Source organism: Carcharhinus amblyrhynchos, chromosome 5, assembly GCF_965287045.1.
Source record: "Carcharhinus amblyrhynchos chromosome 5, sCarAmb.v2.hapA, whole genome shotgun sequence".
Lineage (NCBI taxonomy): Eukaryota > Metazoa > Chordata > Chondrichthyes > Carcharhiniformes > Carcharhinidae > Carcharhinus > Carcharhinus amblyrhynchos.
The window spans coordinates 58,205,204-58,230,403 of record NC_137328.1 but is presented as its reverse complement, the minus strand read 5'-3'; the positions used below and the strand labels follow the sequence as shown (position 1 = coordinate 58,230,403).

The following is a 25,200-nucleotide window of genomic DNA, read 5'->3' as shown; positions in this document are numbered from 1 at the left end:
AACATGTAATCCTTCTTGGGGCAACATGTGTGGATAGAGAAAGAATTTTCAGATCAATGTCCTTTCTTCTAGTGCTGATGGACTGGAACTGCCTTACGTATTGACTCAGTTCCTTTTGCCATAGATGCTGCATGACCTGCTGAGTGCTTCTGGATTTTTTGTTTTTATTTTAGAATATTACATTTCTCTACTCAAGTAGTCTCTTTATGTAACAAGGCTGCAAATGTCAAAGTATTCCAAAATGCTGAAAGCATTGCTGTTTCCTCTGGAGAGTTATTTGAAGAGGTTATTCACCCCACTACTTTTGGAAGAATCAGTAACACTTGCAGTCGTATAAAAAACAGGGGATCTCTTGATTGATGAGCTTGATGTTGTGGGGAGAGGTGCTTTGCAGAACTTTTGAGGATCTAAATTTGGAACATTTCCTCCAATGGTGTAAGAAATTTAAATTAAATTTGCAATGTTCACATAGGGAAGAATGCCCTCTATTCAAAGTGTTCTCAGACACGGTACTATGCCCTTTCATACAATACCTATGGAATACCTATACTTTGGGTCCAAACCCAAATCCTTACATATTAGTTAATTTACAACTTCAATTATAGGAGCATTGGAGAAAGGGAGAGCTGGGGAAATAAGTGGGGGAAAGAGTATGAAGAAAAGGAGTTTTCAAATTCTTTCCAAAGATCAAAGGGATTTATACTTTAATGTTAATTTTAACATTGAAAACACATTCACTGCAGCTTAACAATAGGTGCAATCCTTGGATGAATGAATATTCACAATGATTCTCTTAACCACAACACTGGTAAGAAACCTGGTGATACTTTAAACAAGGTGGAGTCAGAGAAATCCCGAGGATATTAATTTGCCACTTTTTACAAAGTGAAAACGTACAGGGCAATTCTCCCAGCCCGCAGCGCTGCTTTTCATTTTGCGAGCTCCCACTGGGCGCCACGGACTGAGTCTCTGGGCATTAGATTTCCAGCGTCACCAGCTCCGCACCAGAAATTGGCGTGGAGCTGTATAATTTAAATATTAGTTTAAATCTATTTTAAATATCATTAGCGAGCCCAGGACGGAAGTCTCTGGGCTTACTAGTGTCTCCCCTCTGCCAGGAGTGGCTCACTCCAACAAGGTTTACTATAGATTCTTACTTGTGGGAAGCTGGCAGTCCATCCCCGCTGGAGTGAAGGAGGGGGCAATCGAGGCCCCCCAGAGAGTCGGGTAACCCCTGGGCATTGCCAGATTAAGAAGTCTCACAACACTAGGTTAAAGTTCCACGTTTATTTGGTAGCAAAATCCACTAGCTTTCAGAGTGCTGCTCCTTTGTCAGGTAAGTGGGAGTTCTGTTCACAAACAGGGCATATAAAGACACAAACTCAATTTACAAACTAAAGGTTGGAATGCAAATCTTTATAGGTAATCAGGTCTTAAAGGTACAGACACAGTACTTTGTTTGTGAACAGAGCTCCCACTTACCTGACGAAGGAGCAATGCTCCGAAAGCTAGTGGATTTTGTTACCAAATAAACCAGACTTCTTAGTATGTTTACCCCAGTCCAACGCCGGCATCTCCATATCATCACTGCCAGATTGACAGTTCCAGCCTGGACTTCCTGTCACTGCCCAAGGGGCAAAGTGGCAATGTCCAGAGGGCCCCTTAGCACTGCCCACTGGAGGGAGATCGGTGGGGATGGGGAGTCCCGCTGCCACACTGCTCCCAGGATCAGTGACTGAGGGAGGGAGGCCACAGATCAGAGCTGGCCATTGGGATGAGGGTGGGAGGTTAGCCTAGCGGAGCCAGTGATCAGTTCGTAGGGGGAGGGGGGGGTCAGTAAGCGAGTGATGCAAGGTCGCTGAACTGGCCATCGATCAAGCTGGTCAGCAATCAGGAGGCTGGCAGTGTGGGGCTACTGCACGTGTGCCAATCTCGGCACTGTCAGATTGGTGCATGCACAGTGCTGCATGCTGCCGGCTTCTTCAACGGGAATCGGCCCCACCCCCCTGATATTTAGCGTGATTCACGTTTGTGCACCCTGCAGTACACAGAGCGTGGGAGATTCATTTCAGAACTCCTGCTGAAAAAACAACGGGATTTACTCCAGGCTTTAGACAAATTCAACACTTGGGATTTTTTTGGCAAAATCGGCCCTGTAATCTTTGTCTGAAATATTTCAATTGCATTGAACAGTGCTTTATTATTTTTAAATTGTTAGGTAACTAACTTCATGTTCATTGCTACGACAAAAGCCCAAAGTAAAGTGTTAAAGATGTTTAATACAATGCTGCACTATCACCAAGATGTTAGATTTCTTTTGCTTACAAATTCTGTGTCTGGAATTTCTTTACTGCTTCACTGGCACATGGTCTTATTTGTTACTATTAACATGTCTAGTCAAGAAAGCATTTGGATTAGAATATTAAACATGTCATGGAGGATTTCATTTTGCAGATATTTTATATAAATGGCAAAATAATGCAATTAAACTTTAAACATTAAAGGTGGAATTTTCCCATCTTGCCCATCATGGGAATTGGGGAGGGGCGTGGTGGTGGTGTGTGGAATAGAAAATTTGGTGGAGCTTGGACAGAAATTTCTGGTTTTGTTGCCATCGTAGCTGGAAAATCCGGCCCAAAGTGTCTATGCGGTTTTCAAAAGGATTTTGCAGTTCGTTTACTTTCTCCCAACTTTCTCATTCATCACAGATCTTTACTCCTACATTGCATTATGTGTTTGAGCCTGTTTACAGTGCCTTGCTGGAATTCCAATGTTCTTTCCCTAGAGAGTATTCCACACATACATTTAACTGTACATGCACAGAGCTCCTTTCCCCACGGTTTCAGTTTAAATATTTAGTTTGTGGATTGCAACGTCCATACTCTAAACAATCAGATTAACTATAGACAGGTTTATTAAAGTGGCACACTGACACTTTCTAAATCAGTATGACACTATACTGAATGTGAACAGTTGTAACCTTCCAAAACTACTCTTTTGCACTTCAGTAGTGCAAGCGGGTGAGGATTTGGATTTATAATGCAATGTAAGCATGATATATCTTCACAGTCATGTTAAAATAGCAGTATGAACGTTATATAACTTTTACTTATCTAACAGCTAGCCCCATTGACAGCCTAGGATTTCATGACCCAGTTTTCAAAACCATTGATAATGCTTATCAATGCCTCTCAATGTTTAATAAAAACTCATTTTAATCAGATGATCCAAACCGCCAATCTTTGTTGTCAACTCCTTCATTCAAATCATTCATTTAAATTATAAACAGCTGAGATTGCATGGTTGCACAGTGGTTAGCACTGTTGGCTTACAGTGCCAGGGACCCAAGTTTGATTTCCAGCATGAGTCACTAGCTGTGTGGAGTCTGCACGTTCTCCCCCGTTTGCGTGGGTTTCCTCTGGGTGCTTATTCACAGCACGTTACTTCCTCAAAAGAATTCCAATAAGTTGACTAAACTTGATTTTCCTTTCACAAAATCATGTTGACTCTGCCTGATTATGTTGACCTTATCTTTGATAATAGCTTCTAACATTTTCCCCATAACAAATGTTAAGCTAACTTGCCTGTAGTTTTATACTTTCTATCTTGCCCCCTTTCGTCAGTGTAAATGGAATGGAACCTTCACCAAATCTAGGGAGTTTTGGAAATGCAACTACCCTCTCACTCAGCATTTATTTTAAGACTCAAGGATGAAGGCCTGCAGCACCAACAATTTACCTAGAACTACTTCTCTGGTAATTGTAACTTTCCCCAAGTTCCTCCTTCCCGTCCATTTCCTGGTTTATAGCTGCTTTTGGAATGTTACTTGTACCCTCTATAGCAAAGACTGATGCAAAATACATGTTTAATTCATCTGCCAGCTCCTTGTTTACCATGATAAAAACAAAAGAGCTGGATAAACTCAGTTAACTCTGCTTCTCTTCACAGGTGTTACCAGACCTGCTGGGCAATATTTTCTGGCCTCCCCATGGTGTTTTTTTATGGCGTGAATGGCCGGAGAATTCAGCCATTGAGTTTATCCAGTATTTATTGTTTTTATTTCAGATTTCTAGCACCCGCAGTATTTTGCTTTTGTTCCTCGTTTTTCTTTATTAATTCTCTAGACTTTCTATATAATCAATGCTCATTTATTAACACTTCTCTTTTTGAAATATTTGTAATGGCACTCACTGGCCCTACTTTTGCCAGCATGGCCACTCGAGACTCATGAGATTGCGCCCAAGGCCAACGGGGAATGTCATGTTGTCTGCCTTGCCTGTCCCGATTGCTGGTATAATCAGGGCCAGTGTTTTTATGTTTCTTGTTTGCTTTCTCTCATACTCTAACTTTCCTCCTCCTTCTTAATCTTTTAGTCACCCTTTGTCATTTCTTATATTCTGTCCAAATTCCTGACCTGCCATTAGTCTGTACACATTTCTATGTCTTTTTAAGTCTGATGCTACATTTAAATTTCTAGTTGACCATGATTGGTGGGTTTGTCTTATTCTTATTTTTTTCTTATTTATTGGAATATATTTATTCTGTGCTTTCTGAAATATCCCCTTAAATGTTTGTCACTGTATCTTTACTGGCCTACTTCTTAACCTAGTTTGCCAATTCACTTTAGCCAGTTCAGCTTTTTTACCCTCATAATTGTCCTCATTTAAGTTTAAAAGCATAGCCTCAGACCCACTCCCCTCTCCCTCAAACTGAATGTAAAATTCAATCATATTACGGTCACTGCTATCTAGGGATGCCTTCATTATGAAGTCATTAATTACTCCTAACTCAATGCACAATATCAGGTCTCATATGGCCTGCTCTCTGGATGGCTCCAGAAAGTGATGTTTTAAGAAACTATCCTGAAAATGTTCAATTAACTCCTCATCTAGGTTATGTTTACCCATCTGACTTTTCAAGTTTATTTGTAGATTAATATCTCCCATGGATATCACTACCACCTATCTACCTGTCACAGAAGCATTCCCTTAATAGTCTTGGTAAAAGTGACCACAGCACAGTCCTTGTGGAAACAAAGTCATGTCTTTATAATGAGGACCTTTTCCATCAAGTGTGTGGCAATACCACTGTGTTAAATGGCAAAAGATTCAGAACCAATCTAATAGTTTAAAACTGGGTATTCATGAGGCACCCTGGCCCATCACCATAGAAGAACCATAATACATGACTCATAGCCTATCCTACTCCTCACTGTACCATTATAACGCTAGTTCAATTTGGGGTGTAGAAGAACATACAAGGAGCAGCACCAGGCATGTCTAAGAATAAATGCCAACCTGGTGAAGCATATGCAACGTAGGTCTACATTCAGGCTAAGCATCGAAAACTCAGTATTCTCGCAAACTAATCAGTTCAAATTTCTGCTGTCCTGTTATACCCAGCCGTGAGTGGTTCTGGATAATTAAGCAACACATTGGAATAGGAGACTGCATGAACACTTTTGCTTTCAATAATGGTGGCACCTAGCACATCAGTGCAAAAGACAAGGCTGAAGCATTTGCAAACATCTTCACCCAGAATCTGAGTGGGCAATCCAACTCAACTCCCTCCCAAGCTCCTGAGCGTCATAGATGCAAGCCTTCAGTCAATTTGACCTTACTTAAAATGAATGTCTTTCACCAAGTGTTTGTCACCCCTCCTCAATACCTTTCTTTTTTGTTTCCTTGTACCTGAACTGTGTACTATGTTATGGATACCATGAAAATGTTTAAAAAAATAACAATTTTAGTAACCTCAGCAAGCCCACCCCAAAGTCTTCATTTTGCCAAAAAGATCACCAATATACTCAACATGCCCTCATAACTAATTTTCATTAGCCTGAATTACTTTTAGTATTCACCTTGAAGATGGCAAGATTTTCTTTGGCTGAGAAATCAAAATTACACACACTATTTGTTTGGGATCTCGCATAACAAGAATACAACCTATCGATTTGTAATCTGTCGTCTATTACTGCTATTTTTGAAAATAACGAATGAAGGGAAGAAACATTATGGATGTGTGCAGTACATGGCTTACCATTGGGGGTCGTGCATAGGCAACTACAGCAGCTGCTGCCGCAGCACTCATCTGAGGTGAGATATTATGCAAGCCTGGATAACCTCCTGGGCTGTTTAGTTCTCCATTTATACCAGAATGTGGCACTATCCCAAAAGGTGAAGGATAAGGACCTGGTACTGCCAAAGGTGGTCTTAATGCTGAGGCTGTAAAGTAAGTGAGATGGGATTACTTTGTTTTAGTATTTACTAAAAATGGATTATGCTTCAGATTCAAAAGCAAATCTACGCGACAACGATTAAAATATTTATCTTTGCAAAACAGTTCACAAATGATCACAAAATAACAATTACTTTTTCAAAATATAGATCTGCTGAACAGATTCAAAGTGCTGACAATTTGAATTAACACAAGAGATGTTTTACAGTATTCGCTTCTCAAATTAGTCTTTGAATAACATTTTTAAAATAGTCATTTTATCAGATGCTTTTATCAGGTTCTTAAACAAAGGATGATAAATTAATTACGTAATGAGTCCATCCCTGGAGGTTTGCAGAGCCCTGGACGTGGTCCTGAAGGTACACTTGTGCCTGGAGTTGGCACATCACCTCGTGGAGTCGGAGTACTAGATTTCATCACTGGAGTGCTGGCCTTTTCATGCTATATTAAGGTTATATTTAAAAATACACATTAACATTTATGACCATAATTGCGTTATATTATTTCAATTACAGAAAAATGCAACATTGGCCATGTGCTTCAAATAAAATACAAACTTTAGAAAAAGTGGTTAACCAGCAGAACAGCATGTTATTGCTCTACAGATCCCTGGCCTGGAGACAAAAAGTTCTTACCAGAAGAAGCAGCGCTTTGAAAGCTAGTGGCTTTCGCTACCAAATAAACCTGTTGGATTTTAACCTGGTGTTGTGAGACTTACAAAGAACAAAGAACAACCCAGCATGGGAAACAGGCCCTTCGGCCCAACGAGCCCGCGCTGCCGCATCACCCTACACCTATTCTACCCTGCGGGATTACGAATGGAACCCCTAACTTAGCCAGATTCAGGGGAGAATAGTGTCAATTTGGTAAAACCAATCAGCCTAAGAGCACATCTTTGGGGTGTGGGAGGAAACTGGAGCGCCCGGAGGAAACCCACGCAACCACAGGGAGAATGCACAAACTCTTACTTCTTACAAATTTACCAGTCAGGATTCCCAAAAGCTTTGAGCTGTGAAAATTCAGGTCTACCCTCAGAAAGGGTGAAACAGCTACAATTAATAAATTCCAAATGTTACCTGAAGCTGTTCTGGACCTGGAATAATACTGCAATGTGGGTGGGAACTCCTGACGTCAGCGTTGTGCAATCAGAAATTCCTGTTTGTATCATACAGGAGCTTTCGATTTCCCACCACAGCATCAGGTAGGAGCCAGGAGCACCCAGAATGGTAGCTGGCTTTGCTTTCTCAGTGCAGGTGGAGAAGGGAAAGAAAGAATAATGCCGACACAGACTAAGGAAAGGTTTGGGGGTGGGGGTTTTGTGGGCGGGGGGGGGGGGGGGGTAGGTAGAGACAACATTGGCCCCATAAACTAAGAGAAAATTAATCAACACCATTCTTAAAGAATGTAAGTTCCGTTCAACAACAGAACATAATTGCATATATCTACAGTAGCCTGAAAGAAATGACGGAAAAATTCGGAGCAGAAAAACCTATGTCCTAATGTTCATATTCTGTCCATTACTGAATCAATGGCCTGTGTACATATCTGAATGAATATTTTCCAGCTATTTTGAGATTTCAGTTTAGATAGTGAACAGAATCTGAATGTTTAATTTGTTCTGAAATTTTGAAATGACATCACTTGGGCAAAACTCCTGGTTGCAAAGTAAACTAAAGTAAAATAAAATTCTGTGCAGTTGATTCACTGTTATAGCTTACATTAATATACTTTTAGACCAGGCAAACAATGATCATTTCAGATCATAATTCCCTCATACAATATCATAGACTCCCTGCAGTGCAGAAGGACGCCATTCGACCCATCAAGTCTGCACCGACCACAATCCCACACTATCCCTGTAATCCCATTTATTTATCCTGCTAATTCCTCTGACACTAGGGTCAATTTAGCAACCTTACCCTCACATCTATGGAGGAAGCTGGAGCACCTGGAGGAAACCCACGTAGACACAGGGAGAATGTGTAAATTCCACACAGACAATCACCTGAGACTGGAATTGAACCCAGGTCCCCGACTCAGAGTCAGCAATGCTACCATACCATCTCCTCACAGTCAAACTTACAGGTCATGAACTGCAAGGTTTTACCAACCACACTTTACAACACATGCTGGAAATGTAAAGGCTGAGAAGACAATTTGTGCACTGGCATCTTGGGGTAACAATGTTAGTGCGTACTACAGACAGTAAAAAGCAAGTTGAATTATTTGAACTAATGAATAACATCAGCATGAGGAGTTAAATCTAAACTTGATACTATGTGGAACAGTTAACTTAATCTTGGCTGCTAAAGGCATCTGATAGAATTGGCAGTAAGTAATAAATGACTTCTAATTTAACTTAGGATCAAAACTTCAAACAGTACAAGCAGTTATTCCACTAAATGTATACAATTTTAATTGTGCTTTAATTATCTTGCAACTGAAAAGATATCTCCAAGGCTTAACAATGCATAAATGTTTATCTGAATAGGATTTACTTCAAATATTTCCTGAGCCAAACATCAAGACAATGGTTTACACAATGCTTAGGTTGGAATTTTCTGGCTGTGCACGCCAGCAGGATCCTCTGGTCCTGCCAATGGTGCACTCCTGCTGCAGGTTTCCCAGTGCCATGGTGTGGATACAATAGGAAATCCCAGTGACTATGGTGGGACCAGAAGATTCAGCTGCTGGTGAATGGCACACCACCTCCCGCCGTGAGAAAGACGCCACAGGGAGGCCAGAAAATTCACCTCCCTTCCCCTCAACATGCACAAAATCTTTGCAAAGCCACAACTGTAAATAGGTCGCTTTGATATTCAAGCTCATTACACATAACAAAAGTCATAAATATTTTCTGTTTCAAAACATTTTTAAGACATATTCATTTTCAAACTTCCTTGAGTTCTGTGCAACTTCTGGCATGACTTAAATGAGAAAGGTTAAACCTGATACTCACATGGCCGAGCTCTTTGGATTTGAGGGATGAAGAACTGCCAGAAGATGCTGTGGAGGCTGGGCTACTGGAAGCATCCTTCTTGAGTAGACGAGATTTATCCAAGCCATTCTCACGGGGTGAATGGGCAGGGCTGCCTCGTGGCGATGATGGGTCCTACACATACATACACATTTTTTTCAGTTATTCATTCACAACTCCATAAAAGTACTACGCAGATTGATCAGCAAAATTCAGGCAGTCTGTGCCAGTTTAGATAATAATTGGGTCAAGTTCTGAAAATGGCTCGTCATAGTAAATGGTTGTTTGTCAGGTGAGAGGATGGTAGGCAGTGGGTGGTGTTTTCCCAAAAAATGGCAAAGTGTCTGGTTCAGACTGAAAATCACCATGTTGCTCCCTAAGAAACAGGCAAGTTTTCTGATATGATCCTCCCACACTTTACCATTTTAAAGTAGGGGGCCAGGGGGACATGTTTTGTGCCATCATTGTGAGGAGAGGGGCCTAAAGAGATTTTAGTTAACCTTTTGGTTGGAAAAGTGGATAACTAACATTTGTGCGGTTTAAGAATCAAAGAAATCTCCTTTGTGTTGGGGTTAAGGAGGTGAGGGAAATAACTTCAGCCATTCATGCTGGTGGGATTCTCTGTTCCCGCCGTCGAGGCACCGCGGACCCTGGGTTTCCTGGCAGCATGGGGTGACTTCAATGGGAATTCCCAATTACAGCAACAGGGCCAGAGAATCCCACCGTTAGTGAATGGTGTACCACCTCCCACCACAGGGATCAACTTCGAGGGCAGGCCATAGAATCTCACTCTAGGAGAGGGATTGCCCACTTCCATTTTGGGGGGAATCACAACTGATCTTTTGATTTGATTTATTATTGTCACATGTATTAACATACAGTGAAAAGTATTGTTTCTTGTGCGCTATGCAGACAAAACATACTGTCCATAGAGAAGGAAGCGAGAGTGTGCAGAATGTAGTGTTACAGTCATAGTTAGGGTGTAGCAAAAGATCAACTTAATGCAAGGTAAGTCCCTTCAAAAGTCTGACAGCAGCAGGGAAAAAGCTGTTCTTGAGTCGGTTGAAACATGACCTCAGACTTTTGTATCTTTTTCCCGAAGGAAGAAGGTGGAAGAGAGAAAGTCTGAGGTGCGTGGGCTCCTTAATTATGCTGGTTACTTTGCCGAGGCAGCAGCAAGTGTAGACAGAGTCAATGGATGAGAAGCTGGTTTGCATGATGGATTGGGCTACATTCACAACCTTTTGTAGTTCCTCGCAGTCTTGGACAGAGCAGAAGCCATACAAGCTGTGATATAACTAGAAAGAATGCTTTCTGTGGTGCATCTGTAAAAGTTGGTGAGAGTTGTAGCTGACATGCCAAATTTCCTTCGTCTTTTGAGAAAGTAGTGGCGTAGTTGGGCTTTCTTAACCAGTGTCAGCATGGAGGTATCAAGGCAGATCATCGGTGGTCTGGACACCTAAATACTTGAAGCTCTTGACTCTTTCTACTTCATCCCCATTGATGTAGACAGGGGTATGTTCTCCTCTATGCGTCCTGAAGTCGATGACAATCTCCTTCGTTTTGTTGAAATTGAGGGAGAGATTATTGTCACCGCATCAGTTCACCAGATGCTCTTTAACATTCCTGTACTCTGTCTCATCATTGTTTGAGATCCGACCCATTACGGTGCTGTCGTCAGCAAACTTGAAAATCGAGTTGGAGGGGAATTTGGTCACACAATCATAGGTGTATAAGGAGTATAGTAGGGGCCTAAGAACACAGCCTTGTAGGGCACTGATGTTGAGGATGATCGTGGAGGAGGTGTTGTTTCCTATCTTTACTGATTGTGGTCTGAGAGTTAGGAAGTTCAGGAACTCCAGTCACAGCAGGGAGGTGCACAGGCCCAGGCCACTGAGGGTAATGCCCTGGTGTAGATAGTGCTGGGAGGGTAGGGAGTTGTGTAGGGGGCTTCCTTGGTGATGTTGGGGATGGAGCTCTGCGAGACAATGCCAGGGAGGGGGGGGGGGTGGGGGGATGCGTTTGGCAGGGTCATTTCAATTTTTATTTATTTACATCAGGCACCCTTTAAGAATATCACCATGATCATTTAAAACCCTAGGTTGCTGGCAAGACATTATGTCTTGGAACCTGGCCCATTCATTTTTGTTTGGCGTAGTGTTTGAAAATACAGTTTAAAAAACCTGGCAGTGCAGCTGGCGAGCTACCCTCTTCCCACCCAACATCACACATGGCAAAATTCCGCCCTAGAATTTGACACCAAGGACTCAAATGGAGAATATTGCAACTGATAGTACAGTTAGATATCTTCCAAACCAGAGAGATGAAAAAAAGTCACTACACAATATATTAAAATAAATAGAATTGCAGCATGACCTTTTCTCTTAGCAGTCTTCAGTAAAATAAACACTCTGAAAATCCAACTTGCAAACCAAGTTACAGATGAGGGAAGGCTGTGGAGATTTTTCAGCCATTCATTCTTCCATAGCAGTCAATGGCCCCTTGTCGATGTCCACCACTCCATTCCAGCACAGCAACAAAGGGGGATGAGGCATTGAAATGGGTTGCAAAAGATGCTGAGATTTATAAATTGCCACATATTTTACCATGATACAGAGAGGAAAGTCATTGGACAGCAAAACCTTTATCTTTACATGAACATGGTAAAACAACCAGCATAATAAAAGCTGGTAAGGACTTCACCAGAGCTCCAACATTAGTGCTTGAAGCAAATAGTTATGTAAACACAAGTTCCAAGGTTTGGCCCTGATCTGTGATGAACAATTTGCCAATCTCTGCAAGGAGACAACTGGCTTCAATGCCTGCAACAAAACGTGGGGGTAAATTTCAGCCAGGGTTCCTGCTCACGTTGCTATTAAGTGCTGAAAAGTGCTTGTGGGTAGACATCAACTGAGAAGAGAAATCAAGCTCGTCTTCGATGTCCTTTCCAGTCACACTGCTTTCCAAAATTCTAAAAGTTTGGGTACTTGAGCTTCCAGTTCTCATGGAACCATTGCCCAATACAAATGAGCTTCTGTAAATAGTGGTAAGTGGAAACGAAAGGGCCTTGAAATTATATTGTGTGAAAATGTAGTCTGTTTATTACAATGTGTTAAACTCCATTGTCCATTATTTTGAGGGAAATGTTACATAACATTTGAATTTTAGATCTAGTCTCATTTGAAGGACAAAAGATTTCAGCAAGGTGATTAATTTCAGTAAAGTATCAAACAGCATGATGCACAAAATTTTAAAAGAGTACAAACCTCATTAGAAACATCCACAACTAAATTGTCATCACTTTTATCTCCATCACTGTCCTTTAAAACAAAATAAATATTTTCAGATAAACTTAACAAGGAGTAACGGCTTGATCACCCCAAGCATTCATCAGATACAAAGTGAACTATTTACCTCAAGACTATAGCAGTTACTAGGTGGAGGGAGATTAGGAAATTGCAGGCAATTAATACGAGTTGTTATGCAAGATTAGATGTGAATGAGATTAAATCATGGAAAATTCTGAGCGTTTCAGGAACCTGCCCATTTCTGAGGTTAATGGATACTCGACAAAGGGTGGACTGCCAACCCACTCACAGGAGGGAAGTTGGCAGCAATTTAAATATTTTGATGAACTTGGCAGCCTCTGATCTAACCTATTCTGCAGGTTATGAAGTGTATTGCTGGGGTTCTGGCAGCTGATGTGAGGCAAGGACAGCTCTGGGGAGAAGGAAGACACCTTTGCAGCACTGTTTGTGAGCCAGATGTAGAAGTACTTCCTCTTGGCTCCCATTCCTACTCCTGTTAATATTCAGGCCAGTGTATTTTCTGCCCTCAATTCTTTTGGCCCTATTCTCTTCTCCTCCTCCTAGCTCAGCCCAAGCCATAGAATTACCTCCCAGTTTCTCCCGCAAAAGTGTTTACAAGTGTGTATCCCCATATAAACAGCATTTCAATAACAAAACTATTTAAACAGGGAGAAGCAGTTACCACTGCCATGAGGGTCAGTAACCAAAGTATTTTGAGATAATGAACCAAAAATCCAGAAGGGACACAGGGGAGGATTTTTTTTTCAACACAGCAAATTGTTATGACTCAGAATGCACTACCTGAAAAAGTGGTCCAAGCAGATTCAATAAAAACTTCTGAAACAAGATTGGATATAGAGTTGTGAGGAAGAGTTGTGAGGCATGGATAGCACGGTGGCATAGTGGTTAGCACTGCTGCCTCACAGCTCCAGGGACCCATTTCCAATTCCAGCCTCGGGTCACTGTTGGAGTAGAGTCTGCGTGTTTTCCCTGTATCTGCATGGGTTTCCAGCCGGTATCCCGATTTCCTCCCACAGTCCAAAGATAATCGGGTTAGGTGCATTGGCCATACTAAATTCTCCCTCCATGTACCCAAACAGGCACTGGAGTGTGGTGACTAGGGGATTTTCACAGTAGCTTCATTGCAGTGTTAGTGCAGGCCTACTTGTGACGCAAAAATAAACCCTTTAAGATGGAGACTGGGGTGCCAAGTCTGAATAACGGGCCGAATAGTTGCTGCAGGATTACACGATTCTAGGAAATTCGCAGCTAAGGTGAGAAATTTGCCCAGTTATTTATATTACTTTTAGTTTAATCTTCGATTTCATTCATGGATGTAGTGTAAACCATTAGTGAGTTTTCACCCTTGAAAAATGCACTTAAAAAAAAGTTTCTGCACTTGAAGGCAAGCCTGCATGTTTCTCAAGCCTGGAATGCATGCACTTACATAGTGGCTCATGGAATCCTTATCATCAACCTTCCTCTTTTTCACATCATTAGAATAATCAGGTCCATTCCTGCGCTTATCTGTGCCTCGCAGACCATCGGGTACCAACAGGGAATTGCTCTGCAAAGACATAATAGCTGCATTCAAAAGAACACTCCTTTCAATTTCCGTCTACAATCCTGTGAATGGTTATGATACTGAAAACAAATAATTATAAATACAATATTTACAGAGTATTCAGTGCCCTTAGCAATTTATCGATTGCTGGTAAAGAGAGATATTTGTTTAAAAATAAATAGACTTGTCATACTCTCACTGAAGCCTCAAGACTACATTTTAAATGTTTAACCTGCAGAATACACTGCTGACAAAATACTCATGGATAACAAGCATTTAACATCACTCATTAATTAAGATTTTACTGCCTAGCCCATAAAGTCTGACAGTTTGTTTACAGTAGCTCCTTGCCAAACACCAACTATTTAGGGGATTTTTCATTTAAGTCTGCAGTTATATTGCCACTTTTCCACTTCATCATAATGCAAACGTGGTGGTACAATTTGAGAGTCAGATGACTAATTAAGGTAGAAGTGATAGTCCCAGCAGTGGGATTTCAAATCACACTTCCAATTTGCAGGTGTACAGCAAGGCATTGGATTAATATACATAATGAGGTAATGACATCAAGACTGGAAGAACCAAATCTAAGAGGCAATATAACCCAATCTCTATGATTTGTGTGCATGTGAAAGATAAACTGATTGTCAAAATGGTACATGCATTAACATCTGCAGCCAAAATGTATTCCCTACAAAGACAATATTAGCTGCTTGTTTAATGGTCTGATAATAATTCAAAGTCCTGTAGCTTTCCATCCATGAACTGATGTCCAGAGTTTACGCTACTATACTAAGTAGGGTTCTTGTACCCAGGCAGTAGACTCAAGGCTCAAAAACTGGCATTATTAGTCAGTTACAGAATAAATGAGTCAAGTTTAACTATATAAGCACTAGGTGCTGCAGTAGGCCACTCAGCCTCAATTAAAAAGCAAACAAAAACACTTTGAAGACGACAGAAAGATGATAGAGAGGAATATTTGTGATAAGACCAACACAATTGTAATCTCAGTTAAAAATTAAAACAATGCATACCTATGACATTTTACATTGAACTGCTGACTTGTACATAGCAAGTTTAACTGTCACATGATACAATTTAACATGTCCAGTTCTAATCCACATTCCATGCAACAGTGAGCCATTTAAAGAACTGGGCTGGATTAGCATATTCAAGGAGCAATTTGTTCAGTGATGTGTTAAGGGTATGAGCAATGTCGAATAAAATGTGCCTAAATGCTCAGATAGCCCTTGTTTTGAAAAAATTGAAACAAGAAAATGATGTGGAGCCACATGACAATCACATGCTGTTTAGAATGCATTAAGCTCTTCCCCTCTTTTTCTCTGCTTTGCTGAATCAGCAAATATAAGATAACTATCTCAAATATTAGCTAAAATGACATGGTTCTCACTAACGTGCGATAAAGCTACCCAAGTACCAGACTCAAAAGGAAATAAAAGCTTTAACATATAAAGCTACCAGTGCAATTTTCCAGCACAGCTAAAAATGATATAGAGTTACAAGCACAAGAAACAAGATTGCTCAATACCTCAAGCTTCATTCTGTCAGCCTCAAAAACCTTCTGCCTACTTCAGCGAATGCTTCTCTAAGGCTAATACTAAGCTGTCTTTTATTGATGGTCAGTCAAGCTAAAGAACAGCCAGCGGTCTCACATAAATTGTACAAGACCCAAATGAAATTTAATCCAGTGTAACCTCCCGTGTAACCTTTACTACTGGTTTGCAGCCAAAAGGCACAGCCTTCTGGAATCCTGACAACACTTCATTTCACTTCCAGTAGGCAGTCTTCCTTATTATGCATTTAAAACTTAAACTGGGCAACGACTACGATAATGGCCATGAACCGCAGCATCCCCGCAGTCGCTACCCCTCCCCCCAACCCCAAACCCACAAGCAAAAGGACAATTCATTTGGAGTTTTCAATGCAAATGGAAACCCTTATACACTTTGTGGAGCATACTGAGGATAATTGATGCCTGGGAGCAATTACGTTGCACTAATCTAATCGAGAGGTTTAGACGATGCCCTGAACCACAAGAGTGAAGCTTCAGTGGTTTTGAACTGTCAGCTGAATCCAATGATTAGATTGCTGCTTTGAAACCATTCCAGGGCTTTTATTAAAAAAATTACAGGGAGGTTCTGTTCAGTTTTTGTGTTGACAGCATCTAACTTGGTTGGCAGATGTTGACTGCCAATACATTCAACCTCACTGAAGCCTGATGATGCTCGCTGAAAGATTAACAACTGTGACAATACTGCAAGTATAGTGCAGAATAATATGCTGTTGAGAATTGGCAAGTTCTATGGCTAGTATTTATAATTTACCAACTGGAGCTGAAACAGCCCTGTGGTAAGAAACACCAATGACACAAATTCTATAGACCATCTCAAGGGGCACTGGAAGTGCTGTGGGCTAAGTGCACATTACAATTATCTTTACCCCATTAAATGATCTACCTCCTCCATTCTCAATGTCCTTGAAGCTCAAAAAGCAGAGAAATAATTCATCTGCTACAACAATTAGAGCAAGCTTTTGATGCTACTCACAAATTCACCTTTGAACCCATTTTTGCTTATAAAAAGTTTATTAAGTGCTCTGGCATTTTATAGCACATTGCAGCTTAGTACTTTATGAAGGCTGCTTTAGGCCTATTTTGTTAATGTAACAACTTTGACCTTAGGATTAACAAGATTTAAAGCCCAGTTTATAAAATTCCCTGCAGTCTATCAAAATCATGCAGCTGTGGCAGGTTTTGGCTGCAACATACACTTAATCTTCAAGACCAGACATCTTCTCATTTCATGCTAGGTCAGAGTATTTTGGGGTAGGCCAAGCAATGATCCGATGGCATTAATTTCATTCGCAATGTCAAATAGGCATAACTTCAAAATCATCACATAGCTCAGTGTCATTGAGCAAAGCACTTCATAAAAGCCAGGCCTCATACTATATTGTTAATAACCTGACCAAAGTACCTAAATTGTTTTATTGCTGAGAAAAGAGGGATATTGCCAAAACTTTTCATCTTACATTTGTCCGGAGAAATGCAAGAATAACAAATTTTAAATGATCACAATTAATACCAGAGGAGAAAGTGGTACAGATTAGCTGGCAAGTCGATTCTAATTCTCCATGGCAATCCCTTGGCCAAAGCAACAGGCAATAATAGAATCATAAAATCCCTATAGTGCAGGAGGCCATTTGGCCCATTCAGCCTGTACTGACAACAAACCAGATCCTATTCTCGTAACCCCATGTACTAACTCTGCCAATCTCCCGACACTAAGGGGCAACTTTGAATGGGCAATCAACGGAGCCTGCACACCTTGCAGTGTTGGTGGAAACCGGAGCACTGGAGGAAACCCACGCGGATTTGGGGAGAGAGTGTTACTTATATACAGAAAGTCACCCAAGGCTGGAATTGAATCCGGGATCCTGGCACTGTGAGGCAGCAGTATTAACCAATGTGCCACCATGGTTTGTCATGCTTTCAGATAATTCCAAAAAAGGTACAAGCTTGAACATATTTTTTCTGATTGTGGAAATTAGGTCCCTGTGAATGACTGTATGTCACATCTTGTAAGTGTAAATGAATCACCTTACAAGTTTGACCCATTACCTTGAATTGACAGATTGTGTAGCACTCAGGATTATTCAGCAAGTGCTATCCAATTGCGAACTGCAACTTAAAGGAGACATTTTGGTTTGGGTTGACAAAATCCCCCATGGAAAATAAATATGAAATAAAATGGTGTACATGTGCAGCTTTCTCTCTCATTACTTAGAGGAAGATGACTCTTTGCTGCATTGAGATCTCTTCAGCAGATCTGCAGACAGCAGCACAAGTTGAATTTCACATTATAGTCAAACCCACATGCTGTTCTCTCAGGTTCCTGGAGCTTCAAATTAACAGCTGAGGCTTGCCACTAAATACAACATTTTTATTCGTTAACTTGCAAGTGACAAATGCAGACCAATAAGTATAAATTCAATGTTTTTTTTTTAAGTAAAGTGAGTTATTACAAGATAGATCAACAAATGAAGTATAGTATCAATTTATGATTTCATTATAAATAGTGAGATTGCCAAACGGATAACTTAGTTCAATTTTTCCAGCTGAGAATGCCCTGGGGCATTCCCAAACTATATTCATGTAGTCACCTTAAAGTCAACTGAAAAGGAAGATTTTCAAAGAACAAAGAAAATTACAGCACAGGAACAGGCCCTTTGGCCCTCCAAGCCTGCACCATGCTGCCCAACTTAACCAAAACACCCTACCCTTCTGAGGACCATATCCCTCTATTCTCACCTCTTTCATGTACTTGTCAAGACGCCCCTTAAAAGTCATTACCATATTCGCTTCCACTACCTTCCCTAGCAACGAGCTCCAGGCACCCACTACTCTGTAAAAATCTGCTTCGTACATCTCCTTTAAATCTTGCCCCTCACACCTTAAACCTTTGCCCCTGAGTAATTGACTCTTCCACCCTGAAAACACTTCTGGCTATCCACTCTGTCCATGCCTCTCATAACCTTGTAGACTGCTATCAGGTCTCCCCTCAACCTCCATCGCTCCAGTGAGAACAATCCAAGTTTCTCCAAACTTTCCTCATGTAATGCCCTCCATACCAGGCAACATCCTGATAAATCTTTCTTGTACCCTCTCCAAAGCCTCCACATCCTTCTGATAGTGTTCAATTCTGTTCACCACACTATGGGCCCAATTTTACCAACAATTTGCGCCCATTTTCAGGCGCGAAATCTTGGTAAATCAGGTGTGAGGCCTTTATCGTGATCTGCACCTGAGTCCGAGCAGATCGCGACTTTACCAAGACCTGCGAATGGCACAGATCCGTTCCATGCCCAAATCTGGCACAACGAGTGTGTGGACATTAAGATGATATGTTGAAGCTTTTGAATAGCATCAAGATAGACAAGGGACCGGATGGAGTGTACCCCAGGTTACCATGGGAGGCGAGGGAAGAGATTGCAGTGCCTTTGGCGATGATTTTTGTGTCATCGATGGAGACGGGAGAGGTTCCTATATTCAAGAAAGGGAACAGAGGTAGCCCAGGAAATCATCAACCAGTGAGTCTAACCTCAGTGGCTGGTAAGTTAATGGAAAAGATCCTGAGAGACAGGATTTATGAACATTTAGAGTAGTATGATCAAAAGTAGTCAGCACGGCTTTGTTAAAGGCAGATCATGTCTTACGAGCCTAGTTGAGTTTTTTAAAAATGTGACTAAACACATTGATGAAGGAAGAGCAGTGGATGTGGTTTATACGGACTTCAGCAAGGCGTTCGATAAGGTTTCCCATGCAAGGCTTATTGAGAAGGTGAGGGGGCATGGGATCCAAGGCAATGTTGCTTTGTGGATTCAGAACTGGCTTGCCCACAGAAGGCAGAGAGTAGTTGTAGATGGGTCTTTTTCTGATTGAGGTCGGTCACCAGTGGAGTGCCCCAGGGATCTGTTCTAGGACTCTTGCTGTTTTTGATTTTTATAAATGACCTGGATGAGGAACTGGAGGGATGATTTGGTAAGTTTGCCGATGACACGAAGGTTGGAGGTGTTGTGGACAGTTTGGAGGGATGTCAGAAGTTGCAGTGTGACATAGATAGCATGCAAGACTGGGCTGAGAAGTGGCAGATGGACATCAACCCGGATAAATGTATAGTGGTACATTTTGACATGGGCTTGCTTTTTCAAATTTTTTTTTGAACTGCGCACACTAAGCCGCACCCACAGTGCTGGAAATGACTGAGAGCGTACGGGGGCACCTGAAAGGAGATTTCTGAATCAGATCTGTACTACACCCAGAATCGACTTTCAGGATCAAAATGGTAAAATCGCGCCCTAAGGTTCTATAAAGCTGCAACATGACTTACCAATTTTTAAGCTCAATGCCCCTGCCGATGAAGGCAAGCATACCATATGCTTTCTTGACTACCTTCTCCACCTGCATTGCCACTTTCAGTGACCTGTGTACCCGTACACCCAGGTCCCTTTGCCTATCAATACTCTGAAGGGTTCAGCCATTTACTGTATATTTCCTATTTGTATTAGACTTTCCTAAATGCATTACCTCACATTTGTCTGGATTAAACTCCATCTGCCATCTCTCCACCCAAGTCTCCAACTGATCTATATCCTGCTGTATCCTCTGACGGTCCTCATCACTATCCGCAAATCCACCAACTTGTGTCGTCCACAAACTTACTAATCAATCCAGTTACATTTTCCTCCAATTCATTTATATATAATTACAAACAGTAAAGTGTTCCAGCACTGTTCCCTGAGAAATAGCTTTTGACAAATTTTGTGAAACCAGCACAAATTTTCATGCTGGAAATTTGGTCTGGTTTCAAACGTAGGTCCCAAATACTAATATTACTACTGTTCCATATAGTTCCTAGGACAAAGGATTAACTTGAAACTAAAGTGAAGTAAATTATTAAGTTACAGCTAACCTAAAACCTGAAGTAAAATACATGTATCCTTCGTTGCTCCGTGCAGCGAATTTTCACAATAAATGCATTTTTAAATGACTTATCTCCTGAAGACTGGATCATTGCATCAGTACTGGGACATAATTTTGCTACAGCATAACATCTAACTTTAGAATTTCCACAGTGCCAAAAGAGGCCATTTTGCCCACCTCCCTGCCTTATCCCAATAATCCTGCATATTTACTCATGGTTAATTCACCAAACCTACTCAAATTTGGACACTTAGGGCCAATTTAGCATAGCCAATCCAATTAACCTGCACATTTTTGGGGTGTGGAAAGACACCGGAGCACTCGGGAAAGAACATGCAAACTCTGCAGTCACCCAAGGCTGGAATCAAAACCGGGTCTCTGATGCTGTGAGGCAGCAGTGCTAACCATTATGCCACCATGCCATCCTGCCATCCTATTTGCCATTGGGGTTAGATTTGACATTGCACGTGTAGATTTTTAAATCTTTAATGTCGCTAGATGTCGAAAGCACAAGGTGATAATGAATCAGTGCAGGAAATTTGATATCTGAGACATGGCTGCAAAGGATAATAAAATGTGTGTCGCCTTACCCATCAGATTGAAGGGTTGTGAAAGGAACAGCACAAGATCGAGAAGGACGATAAATTGGAGTGAGTGAATTCAATGTCAAAGCAGGTACAGAAACAGAAACAAGCAGAGGCAAAGAAAGATTGGATCAAGAAAGATGAAAGAGACAAATGGAAAAGTAAAAAAGTTAATAAAAATTTACATTTTTAACATCTCCAACAGCAATTAGACCTGAAAGAATTAGGCATTTGTAGTGGCTAATTTTCAGTGCTAGATAAGTTTAAATTATGCCAGCCAACCTATAATTTCTTTGGAAAGGTACTGAGACTGGACAAGTCATTTCTTTCTGTGGCGAGTTCAGTTCACTGTCCAAAAACAGCAACCTTAGACATTCAATACACTTCAGTAGTGAGACAGATCACAAAATGCCATTTTCATGAAATTTATGCAGTAGCAGTACATCTGAGATAGCACCTTTTGGATGTTTAGCTGCATTTCTGACTGTACCATGGCTGTGCCATTTTCACATAAATAATTACAAGCACCGATAGTCTCACTTTTAGTTCAACCCCAAATGATGCCCTGACATAAAACACAGCCGGTTCTGGGCTTGATAGATAGACTAATTTCTTAACTTTTTCAACCTACAACAATGATTGCATCAGGCATGATCTCACTGAATATCAAACACTAAACAAGGCAAAGCTGAATGGAGCAATGCCTATGTAAACTGTAACTAGATAGGCACTCCACTTTTCTGTAAGCTGGAATGAGCAAACTAGAACTGGCCTTGTAAAACCCTCTGGTATTTCATGTGGCAGCAATTGATTCCAGGCATAGTTCTACAATTCTTATTCTTCCCCTTCAGTGTCACCTCATGGCAGAGTTGTCACTTAGTCCCAGCATTCTCAACTGGTGATCTTTGTTTGGAGTAAATAAATAAAAATTAGAACTGGTTTTGCTTTTCACCTTTTCGTGTGATCATGGTCCATGATTATAAAAAAATCAGCAAGACATAAAGATCAATTTGGGGGTGGCATACTGGTTAGCACTGCTGTCTCAGTGCTAGGAATCCAGGTTCAATTCCAGGCTTGTGTGACTGTGTGGAGTTTGCACACTCTCTCTCTGCATGGGTTTCCTCCAGGTACTCTGGTTTCCTCCCACACTCGAAAGATATATGGGTTAGGCTGATCGGCTGTGCTAAATTGACCCTTAGTTTCAGGGGAGTTAAGAGGGCAAATATTTAGGGGTTATAGGGATAGGGTCTGAGTGGGATTCTTGTTCATGAATGCTTGAAGGGGCCAATGGCCTCCTTCTGCACGATAGGTATTCTATGAAAAATGATTCTAAAAATTAATTCTCAAAGAATGTCATCTATTGTGACAAATTAAATATGCAACTTTTAACATGCAATTTAAATTTTCCATTTTTTTCTTTCTTTGGCTTATAGTGCTTTCTTAAAGACTAGTGATCTTGGCCTCAATTCCTCCCTTCAAAGCTTAATATCTAGCCTGTATGACAAAATGTTATTCCTAGCTTGATCTCAGAATCTAAATGGCAAGGCATTGCAAACCAAAATTACAGTCTCAGTCTTGAATCAGTATTTAAGATATCATAATTTGCCTCCAAATGCAGCAGATGACATTGGGTCATCATGTTGGCTGGGGCCGTTGTAACTTCTTTCCCAGTTAGTGCACTTTTTTGTGTAACTATCTGAGCGACTATTTTTTGCTGGAACTTACCTACAGGACAAACAGGGGTGGTTAACCATAATAGAACATTGTATTATGGAGCTACTTGTGTCACGTAACAATATTAAATACAGCTTATCTTTTTAAGACAGTGGTAGGCAATACACCAAGCACCTTAGGTACAGTATATTGTCAAGAGCTCAAAAATAAATTAAAAAAATTCAGAGTGGGACTCAGCTGGTCTAGAGCTCCTTGCAGAGAATCTGACACCGGTATGACCTAGACCACACCAAATGACTGATAGATGGAGGCAAAAGGGGGAAAATAAAGACTTTCATCTGCTCTACAATATTGAAAGAAAAATCAATTTAGGGAAGAGACATCATGCTACTATAAATCACTTAAGTTCATTTATGCACAAGAGCTGATGAGGATTACTTCATTATTCCATTATTTAGCAATGTGTCAAGATAATTTGCTGTGTAATGCAGACAGGAGACTTTTCCTCAAGCACTGATACATGTTGCATTAACAGAAACAAAACAAAATTTAACTTTACATAATGAAATTCCTTAAAAGAAGCTCAGTGTTCCCATTACTAAATTGGCCAAGCAAACTAAACACATATTTTTCCAACTATTACTTAAAAAGCATTTCAATGCTTAACATCGCATTACCTCCTGTCATTGTGAATTGTGTGGTTTGAAGCCTACATAATGGCTAATCTGGACTCTCAAGCTGACTCTCTTGCCAACAGAATTCAAAAGAAAAACCTCAAGTGGCAAACGCAAATCATCTTTTGAAAAGAAAACCCAATCGTGCATCACAAGCAAGATGGCAGGCTCCCTAATGTGAATATAATGTCTATTATTCAGATATGTTTCCTCAGCTGCCACACCAATCCTCCTGGGACCAATACTTTCCCGGCTGTAAGAAATAAAGGAAGCATGTCTGAAAAACAGACCTGAAGCCCATGACAACTCATTTATCCTCACTAGCCTAACCCAAGCATAATGTGGTTAATGCACGAATAAGCTCATAGTGTTGATAAATAACTTGGTGTGCTGCACATTTAAACAATTAGATAGTCATTAAGCTCCAAATAATATTATGTGATAATTCTATGCTGCACCTGGTGCAAATTATGACATTTTAATTCACCTACATACTCATTATGATACGCTTTATGCATGTGTGGCTAACTGCATCTTAATGAACGAAACATAATATGGGAAAGAACAAAATATGTTCAAGCGTTAAAAGGATGTAATTTTCAAAGATGATCTTGATACACATGAGAAGAGCAATTAGGACAGCACAAAGCAAGCTAAGGATTTTCACTGGCAGATCATAGTCACATTAGAGTATGAAGCTGCAAAAAATTGTCGGAGAATTTTTAAAAGCAGCTTCTCTAAAACGTCATGGGTAATTTGTCATACAAGCAGAAAGCAAAAAGAACATAAACCACAGCAAACTAAATTTCCTTCAACATGCAGAGAACCTAAGCTAAGTTTCATTTTTTTAAAATGGCAATGGATGATCCACTGGCAGAAAAGGGATTCATGTCACCAAGAGGCACTGGGGTAAAATTGTTTCAAGCTATTTCTCAGGGTCAAATGTTTGGCATGCTCAAAGTGCGCAACTGATTACTTGGGGACAATTAAAAGCCCCAAATTGGTCCCTGCGTTTCATTTGAATGGAATAGCTAAGCTTTTAAGTGGCAGCTGGCATAACTGAAGCAGTGTGGAAGTGGTGAGTGTTCCAGTCACTGTTAAAAAGGAGGTACATTTTGGCTACAGGCACCTGCAATTCAAGATTTCAGAAAATGGCAGGAAGCAGAGGAGATATCCTCTTCCCCTGGATTTTGGATGTTTGAAGGGCGAAGAACGATCTTATCGGTTGGCAAGGTTTTGTGATCAGTATTTTAGTCCCAACTCCTATCAATGACCTTTCCCTCTGTTATAAGGACAAAAGTGGGGGGATTACTGAAGATTGCAAAGTGCTCAGCTGCACTTCCAATTTTTCAGATAATGAAGCAGTCCATGTCTGTGTCGAGGTTGAAACTGCTAAGTGGAAAGTAAAATTCTTGTGACAAAATGGCGATAGCCATTTTCAACAAGATAACTTAACTATCTCCCTTCAACTTCAATTACATTAATATTGCCAAACCCTTCACCATCAAAATTTTGAATGTCACTCTTGATTAGAAACTTAACTGAATCTGCCACATGTCTACAGAACCTGTCTAGAGAATGTCAGAGGTCCCATCTTCTTACAGATCACAAGTATGATGGGATACTATCCACTTGCCTTGGTGGGTGCAGCTGTAGCAACATTTGAAAAAATTTGGCACC

General features: G+C 40.7%; 1 protein-coding gene across 3 annotated transcripts in view; it reads right to left on the bottom strand.

Annotated features, from left to right (window-relative positions):
- LOC145343058 (transducin-like enhancer protein 1) overlaps positions 1 to 25,200 on the bottom strand; it is a 99,681-nt gene that overhangs the window by 13,257 nt on the left and 61,224 nt on the right. For all 3 annotated transcript variants that reach the window (XM_080188857.1, XM_080188858.1, XM_080188859.1), the window contains 5 exons: positions 13,970 to 14,089; positions 12,481 to 12,534; positions 9,197 to 9,349; positions 6,546 to 6,678; positions 6,040 to 6,224 (listed from right to left, as the gene is read on the bottom strand). In XM_080188857.1, the coding sequence (XP_080044983.1) occupies positions 6,040 to 6,224; positions 6,546 to 6,678; positions 9,197 to 9,349; positions 12,481 to 12,534; positions 13,970 to 14,089 (645 nt within the window). The remainder of the gene's footprint in view (positions 1 to 6,039; positions 6,225 to 6,545; positions 6,679 to 9,196; positions 9,350 to 12,480; positions 12,535 to 13,969; positions 14,090 to 25,200) is intronic.